This window comes from Aethina tumida, chromosome 5 (assembly GCF_024364675.1).
Source record: "Aethina tumida isolate Nest 87 chromosome 5, icAetTumi1.1, whole genome shotgun sequence".
NCBI classification, from domain to species: Eukaryota; Metazoa; Arthropoda; class Insecta; order Coleoptera; family Nitidulidae; genus Aethina; species Aethina tumida.
Window position 1 is genome coordinate 15,881,202 of NC_065439.1, and position 22,593 is coordinate 15,903,794.

General features: G+C 30.9%; 1 protein-coding gene across 2 annotated transcripts in view; it reads right to left on the reverse strand.

Annotated features, from left to right (window-relative positions):
* The window catches only part of LOC109603289 (cdc42 homolog), a 31,672-nt gene extending 9,240 nt beyond the window's left edge, over positions 1-22,432 (reverse strand). The window contains exon 1 of one of the 2 annotated variants that reach the window (XM_020019775.2): positions 21,602-22,432. In XM_020019775.2, the coding sequence (XP_019875334.1) occupies positions 21,602-21,833 (232 nt within the window). In that variant the 5' untranslated portion in view covers positions 21,834-22,432. Of the gene's footprint in view, positions 1-19,572; positions 19,914-21,601 lie in introns of those variants that run through there. The other variant, XM_049967863.1, reaches the window with a different exon arrangement.
* Positions 22,433-22,593: the final 161 nt, after the last annotated feature.

The following is a 22,593-nucleotide window of genomic DNA, read 5'->3' on the forward strand; positions in this document are numbered from 1 at the left end:
GAAACGAGTTACCTGAAGATGAGAAGTCTGGAGGCAAAGAACTACCTGAGATGCGTCCGTACGCAACGTAACATCTTCTCAAAAGTCCATTTTAATCGGATCGGTGACGATCAAAGTTCAATCCCACACAAAAGAACGATCTCACGAGTCATCCCATTATAATTTCCACGTTCCATGTGACGTGGAAACTGAATTTGGTCGGGTCTATCGACCGTCTACGATAAAAAAGTGCTAAATTGGGACTAAATAAACATTAATCACCGATAAAAGTATTGTGCATCGGATTATTAATAATCAAATGATATCTGTGTGTGTGTGTGGGGATTTTCCCCGTCGACCCAATTTCGTAAAGCGTTCCTCTCCCGCAAACTAATCACGCCTGTTAGAGACTGACATTCGAAATACTCCTGTTATCACCCCCTCATACCCTAATCACTCTTGTTCCGTCAACTGTCGGAACAAATCCCCGAGGAGATTGATGTTTATCTCCTCCACACTCCGACGCCTTTTTATCCACGCTGAATTAATAATGGCCGTATTGTAATGCACCTCAGACAGTTTTATTAGAAGTAGACAGGAAAAGTCACGGAGGAAGTTCCGAGACCAATTACGGATAAGAGTATTTGCATTTAACATGACTAAAACTGTGTGCTTGTCTATTTTATTGTCCGACGATTTATTTTACCGGGTTTTCGATAAGGTTTCCAACACTAAGCCGATGTTCAGAGCGTGAATTTACATCATTTTCTAATGGTGTAACACAGAACGAAATGTCACCGAGTATAAAAGATTGGACACACCGCAAAGTTAATTCGGTGTTGTGTTACTTGAATATTCTGCGGTCGGAGAAAATCGCAGGTTAAATTACACACGTTACGTTGCCAACTGACTATTCAGTCAAACCGGGTTGCAACAATGAAATATTTTTAACAGTTTCCCACAAGAACCGTGGACTTAATTAGCCAGCATTAGTCCGAACGTTTCCTTCCAAACGCATTTCTAAAGTTGCGCAAGAGAGGCGACCTTCGAATTATCTATCGTTGGTACCTAAATATTTGATCGGAAACTGTGAGATTTACATAGCACTTAACGAGATCCGAGTAATTGGAATTAAGCGTTTCCACATTTGATTAGCACACACGCAGCAAAAAAGCAGTCGGTCGGTTTTCAAGAATCGGTTGCGTGGTCTTTCTGATGTTAACAACCTCGTCGACTTGGCTTGGAAATTGTGTAAAAATGCCGGGATTAATTTGCCGGGGGTTTTAATCAATTAGATTGGATTCAATTATGGCTGGCTTTGAAGTCGGCGTGAGCTTAATCGAAACTGATTTGAAAAATTTTCTTAAGGAGCGATCGAAGGTTGCAAGTGGGAAGGATTATTCCAATGAAAATGTCAATGGATTTTACTGTTCGAAAGTAATTTTTTTGCAATTTTTCTGAAGGCCAAAACTTTTCCAGTGGTTTATCTTATCAATCAATTGAGATAATTTGATGCGGTAGGATGTTAGAGAAGAAACCACAGAATCTATTGAAAGTAAAATAAGGCAATTTATATTTTTAGCAGAGTTTAATATGAAGATTGGATTCAGCAGCCGTCACAAAATGAATGTAGTGTTTTTAAAATAATTAGAACCAATAAAACTGTACATTTTAAGACTTATAAACTTTCTTATTTATATGTAATTATGAGATTTGCAAAACTTAAAAGATTGATGTTAGAGAAGAAACCACAGAATCCATTGAAAGTAAAATAAGGGGCAATTAATATTTTTAGAAGAGTTTAAGATGAAGATTGAATTCAGCAGCAGCCACAAGAATGTTTGTAGTGTTTTTAAAATAATTAGAACCAATAAAACTGTACATTTTAAAACTTACAAACTTTCTTATTTATATGTAATTGAGAGATTTACAAAATTTAAATGATTGATGTTAGAGAAGAAACCACAGAATCCATTAAAAGTATAATAAGTCAATTTACAATTTTAGAAGAGTTTAAGATGAAGATTGGATTCAGCAGCAGCCACAAGAATGTTTGTAGTGTTTTTAAAATAATTAGAACCGATAAAACTGTAAATTTTGAGACTTACAAACTTTCTTATTTATATGTAATTGTGAGATTTGCAAAACTTAAAAGATTGATGTTAGAGAAGAAACCACAGAATCCATTGAAAGTAAAATAAGGCAATTAATATTTTTAGCAGAGTTTAAGATGAAGATAGAATTCAGCAGCAGTCACAAGAATGTTTGTAGTGTTTTTAAAATAATTAGAACCAATAAAACTGTACATTTTGAGACTTACAAACTTTCTTATTTATATGTAATTATGAGATTTACAAAACTTTAACGATTGTTGTTAGAGAGGAAACCACCGAATCCATAGAGAGTAAAATAAGGCAATTTATATTTTTAGAAGAATTTAAGATGAAGATTGGATTCAGCAGCTGTCACAAAATGAATGTAGTGTTTTTAAAATAATTAGAACCGATAAAACTGTAAATTTTGAGACTTACAAACTTTCTTATTTATATATAATTGTGAGATTTACAAAACTGAAAAGATTGATGTGAGAGAAGAAACCACCGAATCCATTTAAAGTAAAATAAGGCAATTTATATTTTTAGAAGAGTTTAAGATGAAGATTGAATTCAGCAGCAATCACAAGAATGTTTGTAGTGTTTTTAAAATAATTAGAACCGATAAAACTGTAAATTTTGAGACTTACAAACTTTCTTATTTATATGTAATTGTAAGATTTGCAAAACTTAAAAGATTGATGTTAGAGAAGAAACCACAGAATCCATTGAAAGTAAAATAAGGGGCAATTAATATTTTTAGTAGAGTTTAAGATGAAGATAGAATTCAGCAGCAGTCACAAGAATGTTTGTTGTGTTTTTAAAATAATTAGAACCAATAAAACTGTACATTTTAAGACTTACAAACTTTCTTATTTATATGTAATTGAGAGATTTACAAAACTTAAATGATTGTTGTTAGAGAGGAAACCACCGAATCCATAGAGAGTAAAATAAGGCAATTTAAATTTTTAGAAGAATTTAAGATGAAGATTGGATTCAGCAGCTGTCACAAAATGATGTAGTGTTTTTAAAATAATTAGAACCGATAAAACTGTAAATTTTGAGACTTACAAACTTTCTTATTTATATACAATTGTGAGATTTACAAAACTGAAAAAATTGATGTGAGAGAAGAAACCACCGAATCCATTTAAAGTAAAATAAGGCAATTTATATTTTTAGAAGAGTTTAAGATGAAGATTGGATTCAGCAGCTGTCACAAAATGAATGTAGTGTTTTTAAAATAATTAGAACCGATAAAACTGTAAATTTTGAGACTTACAAACTTTCTTATTTATATGTAATTGTGAGATTTCCAAAACATAAAAATTAATTTTTTTGCAATTTTTCTGAAGGCCAAAACTTTTCGAGTGGTTTATCTTATCAATCAATTGAGATAATTTGATTCGGTAGGCTAAAAAAATGGTTAATATTGAAACATAAAATTGGGAACGAATGGAAATTAAAAGCATTCCGATTCGTATAACAGTACCGAAAGGCATCACGCGATTAAAAGGCCGACGAAAATGTAAATCCGCTTTTTCTGTACCATAAATAACTGAAATAACATTTTATCTCCATGGGTGTCCGATTTTTAATGCCAATGCGATCGAAACGCATTCACTTTAGTTTACGAAAAGGTCATCCATTGTGTCAAATGCATCATGATGAATTGATTTGTTGTTTTACTTCAAGCGTCTCTTGTTTTCGATTGTAAGTGGTTGTATAACGATTGTTGGAAAGTCTTGTTGGTTTTCTTTGACGACCTTCAGGACGGAAATAGCTTCAATCATTCCTTTAATTTAACAACCAAGGAAACCCCGGAGTCTGAATCCTTTATGTCAAATTGGATTAATAATCGATGTGCTGCTGAGTTTCATAATTCTGGTGTTATCATTTGTGTTCATTGATTGATCAACGGTCCTTATCTACTTGATAATTATTCACTCAAGAATAATAAAAGATTCGGCAATGTTTACACTTTCTCAAAGCCGTACTGTGCAACGTTGTTAACGTTTTTATATGTAATCTATTAAATTTTGGCTCTTAGCGAGTGTGCACCAATAAAAAACTGTCAGATTAGTACACACAACACTTCGCCATAAAACTTTTAACAAGATAAGACAAATTTATTGCCGGCGTTCTCGTCATCTTGTCTGGCAGCGATGCAACATTAAAAATAAGTTGCCCAACCTCGTAAATCACCTAGTCAACAACTTGTGCCAGAGGCTCGCACCATAAAACAACCAATACATTAAATTCCCCCCCAAATTGTCTACTATTATTTCAACCAGAACCCAATTAGACGGGATCCCGTATGCAGATCGGCGTGTTCAGTGAAAACGGCACCATTATTAGCATTTCTGGCCAACATGCAACAATTACCACACACACACACGCATTAGGTACGGCCTAACGGAAGTTCGAACTCGCCAAAGGCTGAACCATAGCGGTCGACAGCACAATCTTATATCTCCGTCTGGTTCATTTTATCTCGCCGGTACTGTATTAATTATAAAGCACGTTAATCAATTGTGTTCAACATTCGTCTCTAGGTTAATGTTGGAAGGCTTGGTCCAAGTCTTCTAAAGGGATAAATCATTACCTCGAAATATTCTGCTGATTACTTTCGAATAGAAAAAACTATTAATTTTCATTTTTATACTTTTCTCATTTTAATCAATTATCTTTTAAACCTTCTAAATAGAAGGAAAAAGTGAATAAATCAATATTTAAAGGTTACTTTTAGAATGGCTTTCTAAGGGAATAAAAAAATTTATTTCTTTTTATTACATGTTAATTATATAAGTCTTTAAAATGGAACCAAGGAGTAAATAAATCAATAATTTGAAAGTATTTTTTGTATAACTTTGGAAAGGAACCAACAATTCTATTGTAAAACCATTAGTTCTTATTCATTTAGCTATAAATTAATAAAGGAAGGTTACTTCTAAATCTTCCAAATAAAAACACCAAGTAACATTAATAACAGAAGGTCCATTCTGAGTTTCCTAAATGAAACCAATAAGTATATAATCTAATTTTAGTATTATTTCCAAATAGAAGCAAAGACTATCAATTCTCCTACTATAAATTAATAAAGACATCTTGTTCTTTCACTTCAAATTAATTTTGAAATACCTCTTCTAAATCTGGATTCAGGAAGTAAATAAATCAATATTTTAAAGGCATGTGTTAATATGACTCTCAAAAGGTATAAAAAAGCATCAAATTTTATTCCCCCTACTCTAAATTAATTGAGAATAGCTTTTCAGGTCTTCAAAATAAATCCAAGGAGTAAAGAAATCAATATTTTTAGGTTGCTATTTGTATGAGTTTCAAAAGTTATTGGACTAACAATTGTCATTATTTTTACTACAAGCTAATGACGAAAGGCTTTTTCTAAGCCTTCTATGGATCTAGAAAGAAAAGAATCAATATATTGAAGTATTATTTCCAAAAAAAAAACCACTTAATCTTTTTAATTAATTCTGGAAAGCTTCATAAATCTTCAAAATAAAATCATCAAATAAATAAATTAATACTTTGAAAATATTAGACTTTCAACTTCTATCCTTTTTGTAACTTTATTGACCCTTTTGAGTCTTCTAAATGAAATAAGCAAGCAAATATCAATATCAACACCAAGTAAATCAATACTTTTAAGACGTTAATGATAGATGGTCCATTCTGAGTTTCCTAAATGGAACCAACAAGTATATAATCTAATTTTAGTATTATTTCCAAATAGAAGCAAAGACTATCAATTCTCCTACTATAAATTAATAAAGGTATCTTGTTTTTCTATTTCAAGTTAATTTTGAAAGACATCTTCTAAATCTGGATTCAGGAAGTAAATAAATGAATAATTTAAATGCATCGGTTAGTATGATTCTCAAGAGGTATAAAAAAAGTATCAAATTTCATTTCCCCTACTCTAAATTAATTGAGAAGAGCTTTTTCTAGGCCTTCAAAATAAATCTAAGAAGTAAATAAATCAATACTTTGAGGTTGCTATTTGTATGAGTTTGAAAAGGGACCAGACTAACAATTGTCATTATTTTTACTACAAACTAATGACGAATGGCTTCTTCTAAGCCTTCTATGGATCTAGAAAGAAAAGAATCAATATATTGAAGTATAATTTCCAAAAAGAATCACTTAATCGTTTTATTTAATTCTGGAAAGCTTCTAAATTTTCGAAATAAAACCATCAAATAAATAAATTAATACTTTGAAAATATTAGACTTTAAACTTCCATCCTTTTTATAACTTTATTGACCCTTTTGAGTCTTCTAAATGAAATAAGCAAGCAAATACCAATATCAACACCAAGTAAATCAATACTCTGAAGACGTTAATGATAGAAGGTCCATTCTGAGTTTCCTAAATGGAACTAACAAGTATATAATCTAATTTTAGTATTATTTCCAAATGGAAGCAAAGACTATCAATTCTCCTACTATAAATTAATAAAGGCATCTTGTTCTTTTATTTCAAATTAATTTTGAAAGGCCTCTTCTAAATCTGGATTCAGGAAGTAAATAAATAAATATTTTAAAGGCATGTGTTAGTACGACTCTCAAAAGGTATAAAAAAGCATCAAATTTCATTCCTCCTACTCTAAATTAATTGAGAGGAGCTTTTTCTAGGTCTTCAAACTAAATCTAAGAAGTAAATAAATCAATACATTGATGTTGCTATTTGTATGAGTTTCAAAAGGAACCAGACTAACAATTGTCATTATTTTTACTACAAACTAATGACGAAAGGCTTCTTCTAAGCCTTCTACGGATCTAGAAAGAAAAGAATCAATATATTGTAGTATTATTTTCAAAAAGAACCACTTAATCTTTTTAGTTAATTCTGGAAAGCTTCTAAATCTTCGAAATAAAACAGTTAAATAAATAAATTAATACTTTGAAAATATTAAACTTTCAACTTCCATCCTTTTTAGAACCTTATTAAATCTTTTGAGTCTTTTACATGAAATAAGTAAGCAAATATCAACATCAACACCAAGTAAATCAATATTTTGAAGACGTTAATGATAGAATGTCCATTCTGAGTTTCCTATATGGAACCAATATAATCTAATTTTAGTATTATTTCCAAATAGAAGCACAAACTATCAATTCTCCTACTAATTAATAAAGGAAGGCATCTTGTTCTTTTACTTCAAATTAATATTGAAAGACCTCTTCTAAATCTGGATTCAGGAAGTAAATAAATCAATATTTTGGCATGTGCTAGTACGACTCTCAAAAGGTATAAAAAAGCATCAAATTTCATTCCCCCTACTCTAAATTAATTGAAAGGAACTTTTTCTAGGTCTTCAAAATAAATCTAAGAAGTAAATAAATCAATACTTTGAGGTTGCTATTTGTATGAGTTTCAAAAGGAACCAGACTAACAATTGTCATTATTTTTACTACAAACTAATGACGAAAGGCTTCCTCTAAGACTTCTATGGATCTAGAAACAAAAGGATCAATATATTGAAGTATTATTTCCAGAAAGAACCACTTAATCTTTTTAATTAATTCTGGAAAGCTTCTAAATCTTCGAAATAAGACCATCAAATAAATAATTTAATACTTTGAAAATATTAGACTTTCAACTTCCATCTTTTTTATAACTTTATTGAACCTTTTGAGTCTTCTAAATAGAATAAACAAGCAAATCAATATTTGAAGGCACTTGACAAGTGGAACCAAGTATTCTAATTATCTTTAATACAAATGAAAGGCTTTTTCTATGTTTTCTCAATAGAAGTAAAAATTAAATAAATCAAAATTATACTTACAATTGTTTTTAAAAGAAATACAAAATCATTCATTTTAAATCTCTTTACTACAAGGTAATTATGGAAAGCATTTGTGAAGATTTCTAAATCGAATTAATAAGTAATAAACCAATAGATTGAAGACTTCTTTTAGAAGACTATGTTTTCATTTTCAGTTCTTTATGTTTATTATGAATGGTGGTTTTTACTATGTCTAGAAAATGGAACCAAAGTTCTGTTTTGTAAGACTTTTTAAAGCAATCAGACTATCAATTTTCATTATTTTTACTACAAATTAATTTTTGAAGTCTTCTTCTAAGTCTTCTAAATAGTACCAGGAAGTAAAGAACTCAATACTCCGAAGGTCTTCTGAAGAAGAAACATAAACCGTCATTTCTCATGGTTTTTCTGGTGCCACCACAAAGACAAGACAGGAACAAAACGGACGTTACTAATGTTTCACTTATTGCGAACAAATTCCGCCACCTGACCCTCTAATTATCCCCTCGCAACCGGCGTGCCATCGTGTCACAGGAAATAGCCAGGGAACAGTTTGCACAAAGGCGTACCATCGGCCATTAGCGCAGGTATTGGTACCGGCCAGGAGTGCGGCGTTCCATTGAACGTTACAACAGAACCGAACTCAAGGTCGAAACAGGTGTGCGTGGAACCTGCCGGTAAGCGGACAGGGCCGAACCGTAGGTTAAACGGAAAAGGTTAAGGAACTATAATTTATAGGGGAACCGGACCGACACAATGCTACTCTCATCCACACCGTCTTCATGCCGTTTCCACGTCGTGTCTTATGTAAATTTGTGATATGGACAGTTTCGTGTACCCATTTCGATGATGTTCGGCTATAAATTGGCGGCCATTAGGCGTGGGCAACTCCTCGCAACCGATTAATGTGTTGCTGTCGTAAATTCGGATTCGGAATTGCACAGATGGGGGTAAAAAGCGGGTTATTTTATGCTTTCTGCCTTCTTGTGGCTTGGCAAAGGAGTTTTTACGTCTGACTGGATTGGATTGTCAGACGAGGGACGTGTGGTGGTATGTTTGATCAGCGGTTCAATAAAAACAACAGTCCTTTAAACAAAGGAGATAAAAAGAAAGTACGTTCGTAATTAGTTCGTACGTCACATTTACTAGGTTTGATGTTTGTGTGAGTCATAATTGAAAACAATGTGCTAGGATAATAACACAGATAACGGGCGTTCAAGGCTATCGTACCTTTAATTGGAAAAAGTTGCAACGTTTATAGATAATAGGTTTTAAATTTTATTCAGACGGTTTTAAAGGATGTTAAAATTCGGAAGTGTTATAAACGACAATCGTGTTAGAACCTTGTCGGTACATATTTGGTTCTTCCGTTTAATACTGCACCAACACATGTTCCAAATTAATATTCTGCTTATAACATCCTGAAGCAGTAAGAATAAACTGAAAATAAAACTCAATCAATAATTACAATCAATAAATCACAAAAAATTTAATCGATTTTAAGTATCACTTCTTCTTTTTCTTTATTACATGTTAATTATTTTTCAAAGCGTTTAAAAATTTAACTATTAATTAAAACGTTATGATCAATATTTTGAAGACTCATTTTGTTTGAAAAAGAACCAAAAACTTTCTTATTATTATAAATTAATAAGGATACTTCTAAATTTTCTAAATAAAACACCAAGTAAAAAAAACAACACTTTAAAAGTTTTTATAATTCATTAGTAATGGAAAACTTCTTCTGAGTCTTCTAAATGGAATCAACTCTCTTTTTTTTACTGTAAATTATTAATGGAAGACCTCTTCTTCTTATTCTGAACAAAAAGAACCAATAAATAAATCAATCCTTCGAAGAGACTTTTTCAAATAACGTTCGTAAGGAACCAGATTAATTTTTTAACTTCACATTAATTTTGGAAGTCTTTTAAATGGAGCAAGGAAGTAAATAGATTATATAGTCATTCCTTATATGAAATCTTCCAAATTAATTCACTAAGAAAATAATACTTTGAAGGTGTTATTATTTTCAAAAGGAACCACATTAACAATTCTCATTATTTTTGCTAGAAATTAATAACGAAATGTTTCAGTCACCATAAAGTAAATAAATCAATACTTTGCTGGTACTAAACTCAATTCTTATTTTTTTATGTAACAAATTAATAATGGAAGAATTTTGAGTCTTCTAAATGGAACAATAAGTAAAGAAATGAGTACTAAAACAAGTAAATATCAATATCAAAACAAAAAATTGAATCGATTTTAAAAGAAATAAAGTATTATCACTTTTTCCACTTTAATACACGTTAATTATAGATTTTTTTCTAAGAGTTCAAAACACAAACCCAAAAATAAATGAATCAATATTTTAAAGGCTTTTTCTAGAACTTTCAACTACAACTATCGATCTTGGAAGGTTTTTTCTGTTTTCAAAATAGCCAAAAAGAAAATAGATCAAAACATTGAAGAATGACTTTCAAAAGAAAAAAAAACATTCATTTTAATTATCTTTACTACAAGTTAATATAAAAGGCTTATCACAAGATTTCTAGATAAAACTATGAACTAATAAACTAATAGTTTGAGGACTTTCAGTTTATTATGAAGAACTTGTTCTAAGTCTTGAAAATGGAACCAAGATGTAAATACATCAATACATTGAACGCTAATTATCTTTATTACAAATTAATTATAAAACGTTTCTCACAAGATTTCTAGATAGAACTAAGACTAATAATCTAATAGTTTGGAGACTTCCTTTAGTTTATTATGAAGAGCTTATTCTAAGTCTTGAAAATGGAACCAAGATGTAAATACATTAATACATTGAACGTTAATTAACTTTACTACAAGTTAATTATAAAAGGCTTCTCACAAGAATTTCTAGATAGAACTAAGAGCTAATAAACTAATAGTTTGGAGACTTCCTTTAGTTTATTATGAAGAGCCTCTTCTAAGTCTTGAAAATGGAACCAAGATGTAAATACATCAATACATTGAACGTTAATTATCTTTACTACAAGTTAATTATAAAAGGCTTCTCACAAGATTTCTAGATAGAACTAAGAACTAATAAACTACTAGTTTGAAGACTTCCTTTAGTTTATTATGAGGAGCTTATTCTAAGTCTTGAAAATGGAACCCAGATGTAAATACATCAATATATTGAACACTAATTATCTTTACCACATGTTAATTATAAAAGGCTTCTCGCAAGAATTCTAGATAGAACTAAGAACTAATAAACTAACAGTTTGAAGACTTCTTTTAGTTTATTCTGAAGGGCTTCTTTTAAGATGTAAATACATCAATACATTGAACACTCATTTTTGTATGACTTCTAAAAGAAACAAAACTAACCATTTTATTATAAATTAATATCGGAAAGTCTTCTAAAGTTAAAGAATTAATAAGTTGGAAGTACTTAATATTACTCCCCAAAGGAATCCACAGACTATCAGTTCTTATTTTTTACCCTATAAATGAATAATAGGAGGCTTCTAAATCTTCCAAGTTAAACCATCAAGTAAATAAGAATAAACTGCAAACAAAAACCAAACCAAAATAAATAAAATTGGCAATTTACATCAATAAACCACAAAAAATCGAATTCCTAACCATGTAAACATTGACAAATAATACATTAGTGTTAATGGACTTCTTGCTGGTTTTGCTAATGCAGAACCAGTTGTCTGCGACAGAGTCTAGACAAATTATTAATGAAAAAAAGTGCAGGCAGCATAAATATTTATGAACGTGTCAATCGATCAGATTTATAATAATCTAAACACAAGTTAACAGCTACAAGTTGACATTGCGATAAGATTAATCCGCTGCGCACAAGTTTATTGACATCATTGAACAGTCCGATTAATTCCTATTATTCAAATTTCTAAACAAACACTCGAAACTGTTTTGAAAAGTGCTCGTCCGTGCTTGTAGTACAATCATTAATTTAAAACCATTATTTAGTTATCCAGTCCCGAACCGGTAATATTTCCTGTAAGGTTCGGGTTCTTTTTTTTAATGAGGCCGAAGAACGATGGCGAAGAAAATGGTATAAATCATTTTAATCAGATGCACGGATGAGTATTTTGTAATCCTCTTGGTGGGAGATTACTTTCTATGCACACAACACGAGATTAGGATCTTTTCTTCGGTAGTCCATGAATTAAACACGACTCTTTCCCCGACGGCCGTACGGAAAGTCCCCGCGTAAGCAAAATATCAAAGCAAATTTACAAAATTCATTTTAAATTGCCCCAAAACTGCCACCCTCTGTTTGCGTTTCGGAGTAATGAAATGCACCCCCGGTAAATGATAAAGTGCAAGGTAACTCCGGGAATAATGGAACCTTGCCTAGTGCCAGACACCCCAATTCATTTCGCAACGTATTCAATTCATAACTGCCAAAATTGCCACCTTTGATCCGGCGTGTGTTATCCGGGGGGGGATTTGTGCCGAAGTGGTTTTGTTTATCACCTTCGAATTGAAACGGTCCGCAGAGTGAGTGAGATTTCTCAGTGTTCTCATTAAAATTTCTAATGGATGCGATTTTAATGTTTAATTGACGCCGCGTTGACCTTTGGCACCTTGAACTATGGCTGGCACCTTGTTTGTAATTCATCAAGCCCATTAGACCCGGGGTCTCGTCTTGTTATCGTTAATTCACTTTTTTTTCGTTCCATTTCTGGTCTTTCACCGCGTGCAAATGTCAATTCTTAATTAGATTAGATGCAACCGGTTGTTGGTTAATTAGCTTTTAAGTGTTGAAAATGAAATTACAAAAGACATAGTAACAATTATAGTCGATGACATATTTTACTAGAACGTTGATGTGGCGTGTAAACTGGGTCGTTTTTTATTAGTACCAGTTACGATTGTGTAAAACTGGGAAGTGGCCAATGTTTATCGAAACACACAAAAATAAATTTAACCCAAATCAATTTTTCACTGTCAAACACACACATTTACTTTCTAAACCGATAAACCGCCATAATTATTTCATCAATACTGAAACGGATCATAAAATGTATGACATTTTAAAACACTAGAAAGTACAGCGCCCATTTTATTTACAATTCCTTCAACGAAACTAGTCTGTACACGTGGCCGTTTGGACTTCTCTTTTGTTTATAATCGTGACACCTACCACCTAGTAAATTCGGTGAAAAACCGCCTCGAAATAGAATTGTCGACCCAACCACCTGCTCTACCTGTCAACATGTAAAACCACCACCCGTGAAGGGGTGACTATCGAATTACCTTGAGTGGATGGCTTTTAAAAACAGGAACGGTAATTCGATAACGGTAGTTTTGGTTATTTGATGATGTCAAGTCGTGGTTTGGACTCGTGAACAATTTAGATTGCGATAATGTTGTGGAAATTTTGGAAATGTGGTGTCACTAGTTTATATAAAAATATTAATAGCTTATCTATTAAGTTAGGAGCAGTTTTTATACATCTCCAAAAATGTCATAATTTTGAAAATTAAAACACTTTTTTATAATTCATTAGTAATAGAAAACTTCCGAGTCTTCTAAATGGAATCAATTAGTGGTATATCTAAAAGAAATCAAACTATCAATTCTCTTTTTTTACTATAAATTATTAATGGGCCTCTTCTTCTTATTCTAAACGAAAAGAACCAATAAATAAATCAATACTTCGAAGAGACATTTTTGTATATCGTTCACAAGGAACCAGATTATCAATTTTTAATATATTAACTTCACATTAATTTTGGAAGTCTTCAAAGTCTTTTAAATGGAGCAAGGAAGTAAATAGAATTATATAGTCATTCCCTATATTCTAAGTTAATTATGAAGTCTTCAAAATTAATTCACTAAGTAAATAAATCAATACTTTGGTGCTATTTGAATGATTTTCAAAAGGAACCACCATTAACAATTCTCATTATTTTTGCTAGAAATTAATAACGAAAGGTTTCATTTACCATCAAGTAAATAAATAAATACTTTGCTGGTACTAAAATCAATTCTTATTTTTTATATAACAAATTAATAATGGAAGAATTTTGATTATTCTAAATGGAATAATAAGTAAAGAAATGAATACTATAACAAGTATTTTGAAGGCTTTTTCTTCGATCTTGGAAGGTTCAAAATAGTCAATAAGAAAATAGATCAAAACTTTGAAAGCTACTTTTAGAATGACTTTCAAAAGAAACCAAAAGCATTCATTTTAATTATCTTTACATAAATTAATTATAAAAGGCTTCTCACAAGATTTCTAGATAGAACTAAGAACTAATAAGCTAATAGTTTGAAGACTTCTTCTAAATCTTGAAAATGGAACCAAAAACTATCAATTCTCTTTTTTTATTATAAATTATTAATGGAAGGCCTCTTCTTCTTATCTTATAAGAATCAATAATAATTATTTAGATTGTGATATGTGTGATTATTTTGGAAATGTGATGTAACTAGTTTACATAAAAATACTCATCAAAAATATTAATAGTTTATCTATTAAGTTAGCCCCAGTTTTTTATACATCTCCAAAAATGTCATAATTTTTAAAATTAGGGAACATTAGGGCACATATTGATCAGTAAATATCATTTTTTTATAGTAATTTAGTCTCTTTTCTGTTGTAACTGTAGATAAAAGATATAAAACTATGACTATTACATTTTGGTGTGTAACTGAAACTAAATAAAATAAAAACTTAATGAATGTTACTAATCCACCTCTTCTTGAAGCAAGTAGAACACTTTAGATGTTTAGTTGCCTTTGTGGAATATGAAAGAACATTTTTCTAAATACTCTCACTTTTCTAAGAGATGACAATTATGGAAAGATTAAGAAGTTACTACTTATAAAACTACTATGCTATAGGTGTTAATATGACCTTGAAAATCCTGCATTCTCGTCTAGATTACTCCCAATTTAGATGCAGGAAATGATGAACAAGATGCACATTTTCATCAACATTTAATTACTATGGAAATAAGGTACATGGACCAAAACTTATTATAAGGAGACGATTTTCTCAGTAACCATAACTAATATTATTTTGTACAATAATATGTAAAATTGTGTTAATTTCAGTTATAGTATAAAATTTATTAAAAACTATACAATAAACTTTTTCAGTTAAATGTTTCAGTTCCATAATAAATCTCTACCAAATAAAAAATTGAAAACTTGAGCCTTCTATTTCAATATATTATCACCTTTTATCAAAAAATAGTCTTCCTAGGATATTAAAGAATGTTGAAGTATGGTTTAAAGACGCACAAATTTCTAAGTTGATGGAGAAAGATAATTTCCCCTTTGCCATTTGAGGCTGCTGTTCATGTTTTATTCGAATACAAAAGAATTGATAATTATGTAAAGATGATTAATTAATTAATTTCTTTTACAACTGCTATGCTTTAGATGTCAATATGACCTTGAAAATGCATTCCTGCACTTTCATTTAAATTTCTTTCTTCCCAATTTAGATGCAGGAAATGATTTGAACAAAATGTACATTTTCATCAAAATTTAATTACTATGGAAATAAGGTACCAACATTATTGGACAAAAGGTTTGCTATGTCATCACTGGTCAGTAACTTATATTCTCTCTATAAATCTAGGCCCAATAGAAAATTTAATACTTTAGATGTTAGCAGTCAAAATCTTGTCATAGTTTTGTTTTCTTTCTGAAACACTACAGAATGATTGTTTGAAGACCCCCAAAACTTTAAGGTGATATAGAATGTTGACGAATTCGGACAGAAATGAAATGAAAATGGGGCATGATCATGATTGTCATTTAAGGCAGTTGTTCATGGTTTTATTAGAAATAGTGTTGATAATTATGTCCTTAAAACTATATTTCCTGGACTCTCATCTAGATTATTTTTTTCCTCACCTAGAAACACACGAAAATCATGAACAAGCTGAACACCTTCACCAAAAATGAATTACTAACGAAATAAGAGATCAAGATTATTGATATTCCTGTCCAAAATCTATAAACTAGTGTATTCGAATAATCTCCTTCGTTTTCGGTGTTCACTTGACCATTGTCCAGGAGGCCGATGCAAAGGTTGCGACCTTGCGTCTCGTCCATTTCCCTAAATAGAATAAATCGACAACCTTATCCTCGCCATAAATGGTGCGAGAACAACCCGAGAGATTAAAAATAAGAAAAAAAGGCGAGCCGCCTCGTCGGTTATGCAAAAACCTATTAGGTAACGATAAAGAGAGAGATTGTTTACCCCTTGGTTGGTTTGTGTTCCGTTGTCGATTGTCATTTAAATTTATGAACAATTTCGCGGAACGAAAGGATGCCAACAACTGATACTATGACTAATCCTATTATTAACCGATTGTGTTCCTGCAACGACCGAAGGCCATTTAAAACAACGGTATAACATAATAAATTTGTGCATTGTTGCAATTATAACTGTTATTTTTTTCTCGTTTTGTTTGGTTTAAAAGCGAAATTGTTGGTTGGTGCACGGTTTGACTGGAAGGTACTTGATCTTTTGATGCCGCTAATTGTTTAAGAAACACGGTTAAATCGACCTTGGGAGAATTCACAACACATGTGGTTCTTTCACCACCTACGTTCTTGACTTTAGCAGGAAATTTAATACACGTAAAGGTTGACAGTTGTTATATAAAACTGAAAATTTAGTAAATGTTAAAACTTGGCTAGAATATGGAAATGTATAACAAAATTACATATACATATATCTGAATAATAATTCTTATTACTTTTTTAATATATATTAATCTATATGTCTCGTTTTATTAATAGTTTTTCATAATTATAATTACAACTTCAGTACATAAATATAGGTATCTAATATTACCCAAAATTTTATCCCATGTGTATCACGTACTATTGATAATATAAAAAATTATCATTTAGTCTAATCAGTACCACTCCTCCAAATGTCAAGTAATTTTTATTTCAATTTTATATTATTATATTAATATCAGATAAGTTCTTTTTTGATAGTATTAATTTCATTAATTTTTCTATATATGTATTTAATACATATTAAATATTTGTTAATCCATGTAAATTTTCTACCATATTTTTAATTGCATCTATTTAAAATAATATATAAATGTACATATACAATTCATACATAATAGAACACTATCTAAAGTTTTTATTGTTTATCCAATTTGTTTATCATATCATATGTGTTAATAACCACGAACAACTCTCAGAATATATACAAGATGTTTCCTAACCAGATAGAGAAAAATAACATAAGTTCAATCTTTTTAATATGTTTTTAAATTTTATTTAATTTGTTTATATATGTATCATTTGTGTTGATAACCACGAACAACTCTCAGAATATATACAAGGTGCTTCCAGACCAGACAAAGAAAAAATGACATAAATTCAATTGTTTTAAAACGTTTATCTAATGTTTTTAAGTTTTGCCCAATTTGTTTATATATGTATTATTTGTGTCGATAACCACGAACATCTCTCAAAACATATACAAGTTGTTTTCTGACCAGATAGAGAAAAAATTGTTTTAAAACACTATTCAGTTATTTTTACTATCTGACTTTCTGAAATATCTACAAAAACTGACATTTAGAAATTTTTTTATTTATTTTTTTAATAAACGGCATAAGTTTTTTATTGGGAGAAAGAAAATATATCTGAGATATATTGAGATATAGTAAATTAAGAATTATTGGTGTACCAGATTTATTTGAAAATGAGAAAAAATGTTCAATTGTTTTAAAACGTTAATTAAAGTTATTTTTAATATTGAACTGTTTCTGAAATATCTACAAAAACTGACATTTGGAAAATTTAAATTATTTTTTTTACGTATTATCTTTTTTAATAAGTGGTAAAAACTTTTTACTATGGAAATGGAACTTGCTTTTAAAACGTCAGAAAAAATCAAGTTTTCCAAAATTATATCTAAATTATTGTTGGCTATGACAAAACAATATTTCTGGTTACGTGAAATTTGATTTTTTAAAACATATTTAAAGTGAGTAATTATTGTTTCATACGCAACAATATCTCGGATGTCATCAAAACTATCACTACATCTTAATTAAAGATAATTTATTATATCACAAATTAATTTGATGTCCAGTATTTTTTTTTTGTAAAGATTTTGATTTCATCTTCATGTTAATCAAGGACCGTCTTGTAAGAATGGATAGATTAGTACTCTCAAATTTTATACAGTGTTCGTTATTTACGTTAAAACACCATGTATATATTAACACAATTAAGTTAAGAATATTAAAGAACCTTTCGATTGTTCCCTATACCTACATAAAATGATTATTAACAGAAATTTTACAAACTTTACTATAAGTACATATAGAAAATGTGTGTTAGTTTTAGATTTTTAGTAAAAATCTCTTCTAATTTTCATTTTATACATAGAGAAAGCTTATACTAATCGAAGTGTTTTTTAATATTTAATTTAATTATACTTAAACAAGTTTCCATTGAAAATAACAAGGTTTTAACAAAATTAAACGTATTAAAGAACGCCCTGTATAAAATTTGAGAGTAGGTATTAAAAATGAACATTTATTGGATGCTTCTTGGTTAACGTGTATATCAAAAATTAACTTTCCAGCATCAAAATTGGTGACTTTAGAGACATTTTTGTTTCACCACCAATCTGTCAAAATTTCAAAGAAATTAATAACTCAAAAGCTATTGTGTTTAAGTAGAGGAAATGATATAGCCATTTTATTTGCAATTAAAGAATAGAATAGAATTAAAAAAAAAACAAAAATGTACAGTGTTCTATTGAAAATAACAATGTTAATACCACTTCCGGCCAAACCGGATATAAAATTTTATTCAAAATTACTTATAAAAGTAGTACAAGTCAAGTTATAATGGCAACAAAAATTTCAAATCAGTACCTTTTTCCGTTCTCCTTAAATTTCCAATGAATAAGTGCATATGCAGTACAAAAAGAGTTTGATCCATCTGAATCCTGAAAGAGACATCATGTGCAATAGAGACAGTAAGTCTCCCACCATAGGACAGACTTCTACTGTCTCTGTCATGCATGATGTCTCTCTCTAAATTCAGACGGGTCAAACGCCTTTCCTACTGTATAGTATAATCTACTCATAAAATGAAATTGTCCAAAATTATTCTTAGTTTTTCATATTTATCAGATAAATCAATTAGTCGAATCAGAATATGCGTAATTTAATCTTAAATTATTATATTGACTTTATAATTTATTTTAGAAATGATGTTTTTAACATTTATTCTATATGTATTACAGATGGTTTTACTCGAAAACCTTTATTTATCCCGATTGGAAGATATTATATCAATCAAATTAATATCTAATTGCACTTAATTATATTAATATTAGTTTTTTTGTACGATTAATTTTATTAATTCTTTCTAAATATGTATATAATCTATAAATAATGGACATTGTCTAAGTTTCTAATTTGTATCCAATATAGATATGAATGTTGTGATATACACAGGGTGTCTCAAATTGGTTGATTTGTACCTTACTACTGTAACTGTATCTAACCAAAATTGTGTATATAAATATCCATAAACATATTGACGTTGTACTCAAAATACATAATAGGCATTTAATATTTATCACGTATGTATCATCTGTAGCAGATAACGTAAATACGGAAACCTATCACACTTTCAGCCCATGAGAACATGTATGTTGTAAACGTCGCCAATCTCCTTACCTTTGTAATTGTCATAGACAGTGGGTGTGTATTGGGTGGGAAAAGTGTCGTTGCTGTACGACACTGCGAGAGCCGTCTTCCCAACCCTCCTATCACCAACAATCACACATTTGATCGTCTTCTCTGCGGGTTTCGGCGGCGGTTTGGGCTTCTGGCTGACCACCGTCACGACGGCCCGGCACCCGATCAACGGTTCCCTCGTGTAGCCGTACTTGTCGGTGCACTGGGGCGTCATTTTCGAAAATGCGACGTACGGCGACAATTAAAACGCGACCACGACGTCGACCACTTGTTGTGCGTGCGTGCGGTGAACGAGACGCGGACTGTATGGCGTATGGCAGCGGACTGACGCACCGATCATAGATTACGTCCGCGTGGTAGGGATACGATTACCTGTCGGGCTTTTGTCCGTTCGCGTACCTGAACGGTGGAAATTGGGGGGTCGTAAACACGTGGGGGCGTACTTTTTATGTCGGGGCTTCGGGACCCGGTAATTGGCAAGATTTCACCGTCATCCCGGACGGGGTCCAACTTGCAAACACGACAGGCAAAGAAGCTTTTGTCCGGACACCCCGGAATATGAACTTTTACAACCCAGCCACTTCATATATTATTATTTGTATTTGGATGTGCAAGTGGCCTTGATTAGGATTGATAAATTAGGGAAGGGTGTGTGTCTGGGCCGAATTAACGAGAGATACAGATCTTCGATATAAAAATATATCTCTAGGAAACGAGTTATCTGGCGTCATGCGGTCGCCTCAAATTTAAATATTCAATCAAATTCGTTTCCTTCTAATTAAAATTCCTTCTTGAGCTCAATTTTATGCAGCGATTCGGCGAATTCATCGGATGGCGTCACTTTGCACGGCGCTTGTAATCTGACGCCTTTTCTTAGTTGCATTTTGTCTGTTTGCACAGTGCAAATATTGATAAAAAATATAAAATAGATGTTAGTATAAATGTCATTCATGCAAGTCGTTTAACAATTGATTATTAGAAACTCAACTTCATCAAAAAGTTATCATTAATCACACTAATTTGTGTTTTAAAATTGCATCTGACTAATATACCAGGAACGAACGATAATAATAAGTTGTTTGGGACATTTTTATCAATAAAGTAAATATTGACTAGATTTGATTGAATGTAATTTTTTATTGGTGAGTCGTGTGAAAATTTTGGTCGACAACAGTCTAATATTATATGGTCAATGTAAATTTTGTAAATAACATTTTTCAGGGAAAACAAACAATGGAACATATAACACAAATCATTGACTGCTACATTGTTTTAATGTTAGTAATAAAATATAAATGATACAAAGAAACTCCAGTAATTTATTTAATATGTGCATTGATTACATTAATTAATCAATTAATTCAATTATCCTATGTTTAACATTAATGTCTTATCATTATGGTTTTATATGAAAATATAACATAAAATATGAGTCACACATTGGTATATTTTTATATACAGATTAATTTTCTAGAATCTAAATTAATTTTCTTTAATCAGTTTTTAAAAAATCCCTTTAAATTTAACTAAAAAGTGTTATTATTGCAAATCAAAGTACAAAATACCTTAGCAAATTGGCAAATTTTTATATTTCTAAATAAAAATGTTATAACATAACAATTATTTTAAAATAAAGGTCGAATTATATCGATATCAACAATAATAATCAAATTTAATTCCGACAACTGTTTTTTAAGCTGGATATTTATTAAAAGATAAAAAATATTCCATGAATATTCATAATTACTTATCAATTATAATGAAACGTCACATTTAACCGTACAAATTTCGGTATATTCAAGTTTCTTTGTAACTTCAACGTCTTTCAAATAGTAAACCGAATCCAGTTCTTGTAACAGTGTGACCTTGTGCAAAATCTTCAACCGTTATTTCACACCGAACACCATTTTATTTATCAACAATAATTAGCTAGAACAATGTGTGACACAAACTTCTGGAATCGATAAACACGAATTCCCCACGGCATCACCAATTTTGATCGACTCACCTTTGTAATTGTCATAAACTGTCGGTGTGTATTCGCTGGGGAATTTGTCGTTGCTGTAGGAGACCGCCAACGATGTTTTACCAATTTTCCTGTCACCAACAATCACACATTTGATCGTCTTCTTGGGCCTCTCCTTCGATTTGGGTTTCTGCTTCACCACCGTCACCGGGTCCAGTCGTCCGATCAACGGCTCCTTTGTGTAACCGAAGTTCTCTTTGCACTGCAGCGTCATATTGTCGATTTGTTGGCTATTTGTGCGATAATAATTGTAAATAATGGTTTCGGCTGCAACAAACCACTTGTTGTGCGTTTATCAGGAGCGGATTGTGATCGCGGCGAGGTTTCGCAGGAAACTGACTGCGATTATTAGCGTGTCGGACTATTGGAGGGGCACCTTACGTCGTGTATACCTGGTACATTGCAAATTTGGGAGATGCAGCAGGTTTGTAAACAACGTCCGGTTTTTCGAAATTGTTGTGGCGCCCAACGGTTCGTCGATACTTTTTATCTTTGATAATAAAAATTTTGAAGGATAATAAAATAACGAGTGGTTAAAAACATTTTTATCATTGTCAATGAAATTTTACCATATAATATGTTCCTAGGTTTTTAATTATTTGTAAATATCATAATTTTTAGTTCTAGAGATGTTTTTGACCCTTCTCTGAAGTACATTGTCACGTTGAATTGTTAAATTTTATAGCTTTTCAAATGAATTTATAAATTTTTACCTAATGGGCCCTTAAGATACTGTTATTCCGAGAGTCAACAACTTATTTGGGTTTCTTTACGACACCCATTATAAAGTTACAACAAAATTAACATTTTAAGAGTAGGTAGTTTCGACAATACTTTGACGCCGTCACTAAAATATCAAAATGACCAACAAGTTAATTATTATATTGACAAATATTGTGTTATTAGTATGAATTAATCAAATTTGTTTGTAGATTATTTAAAAAATAAAGCTTCTAAATGTATTTTCTATAATA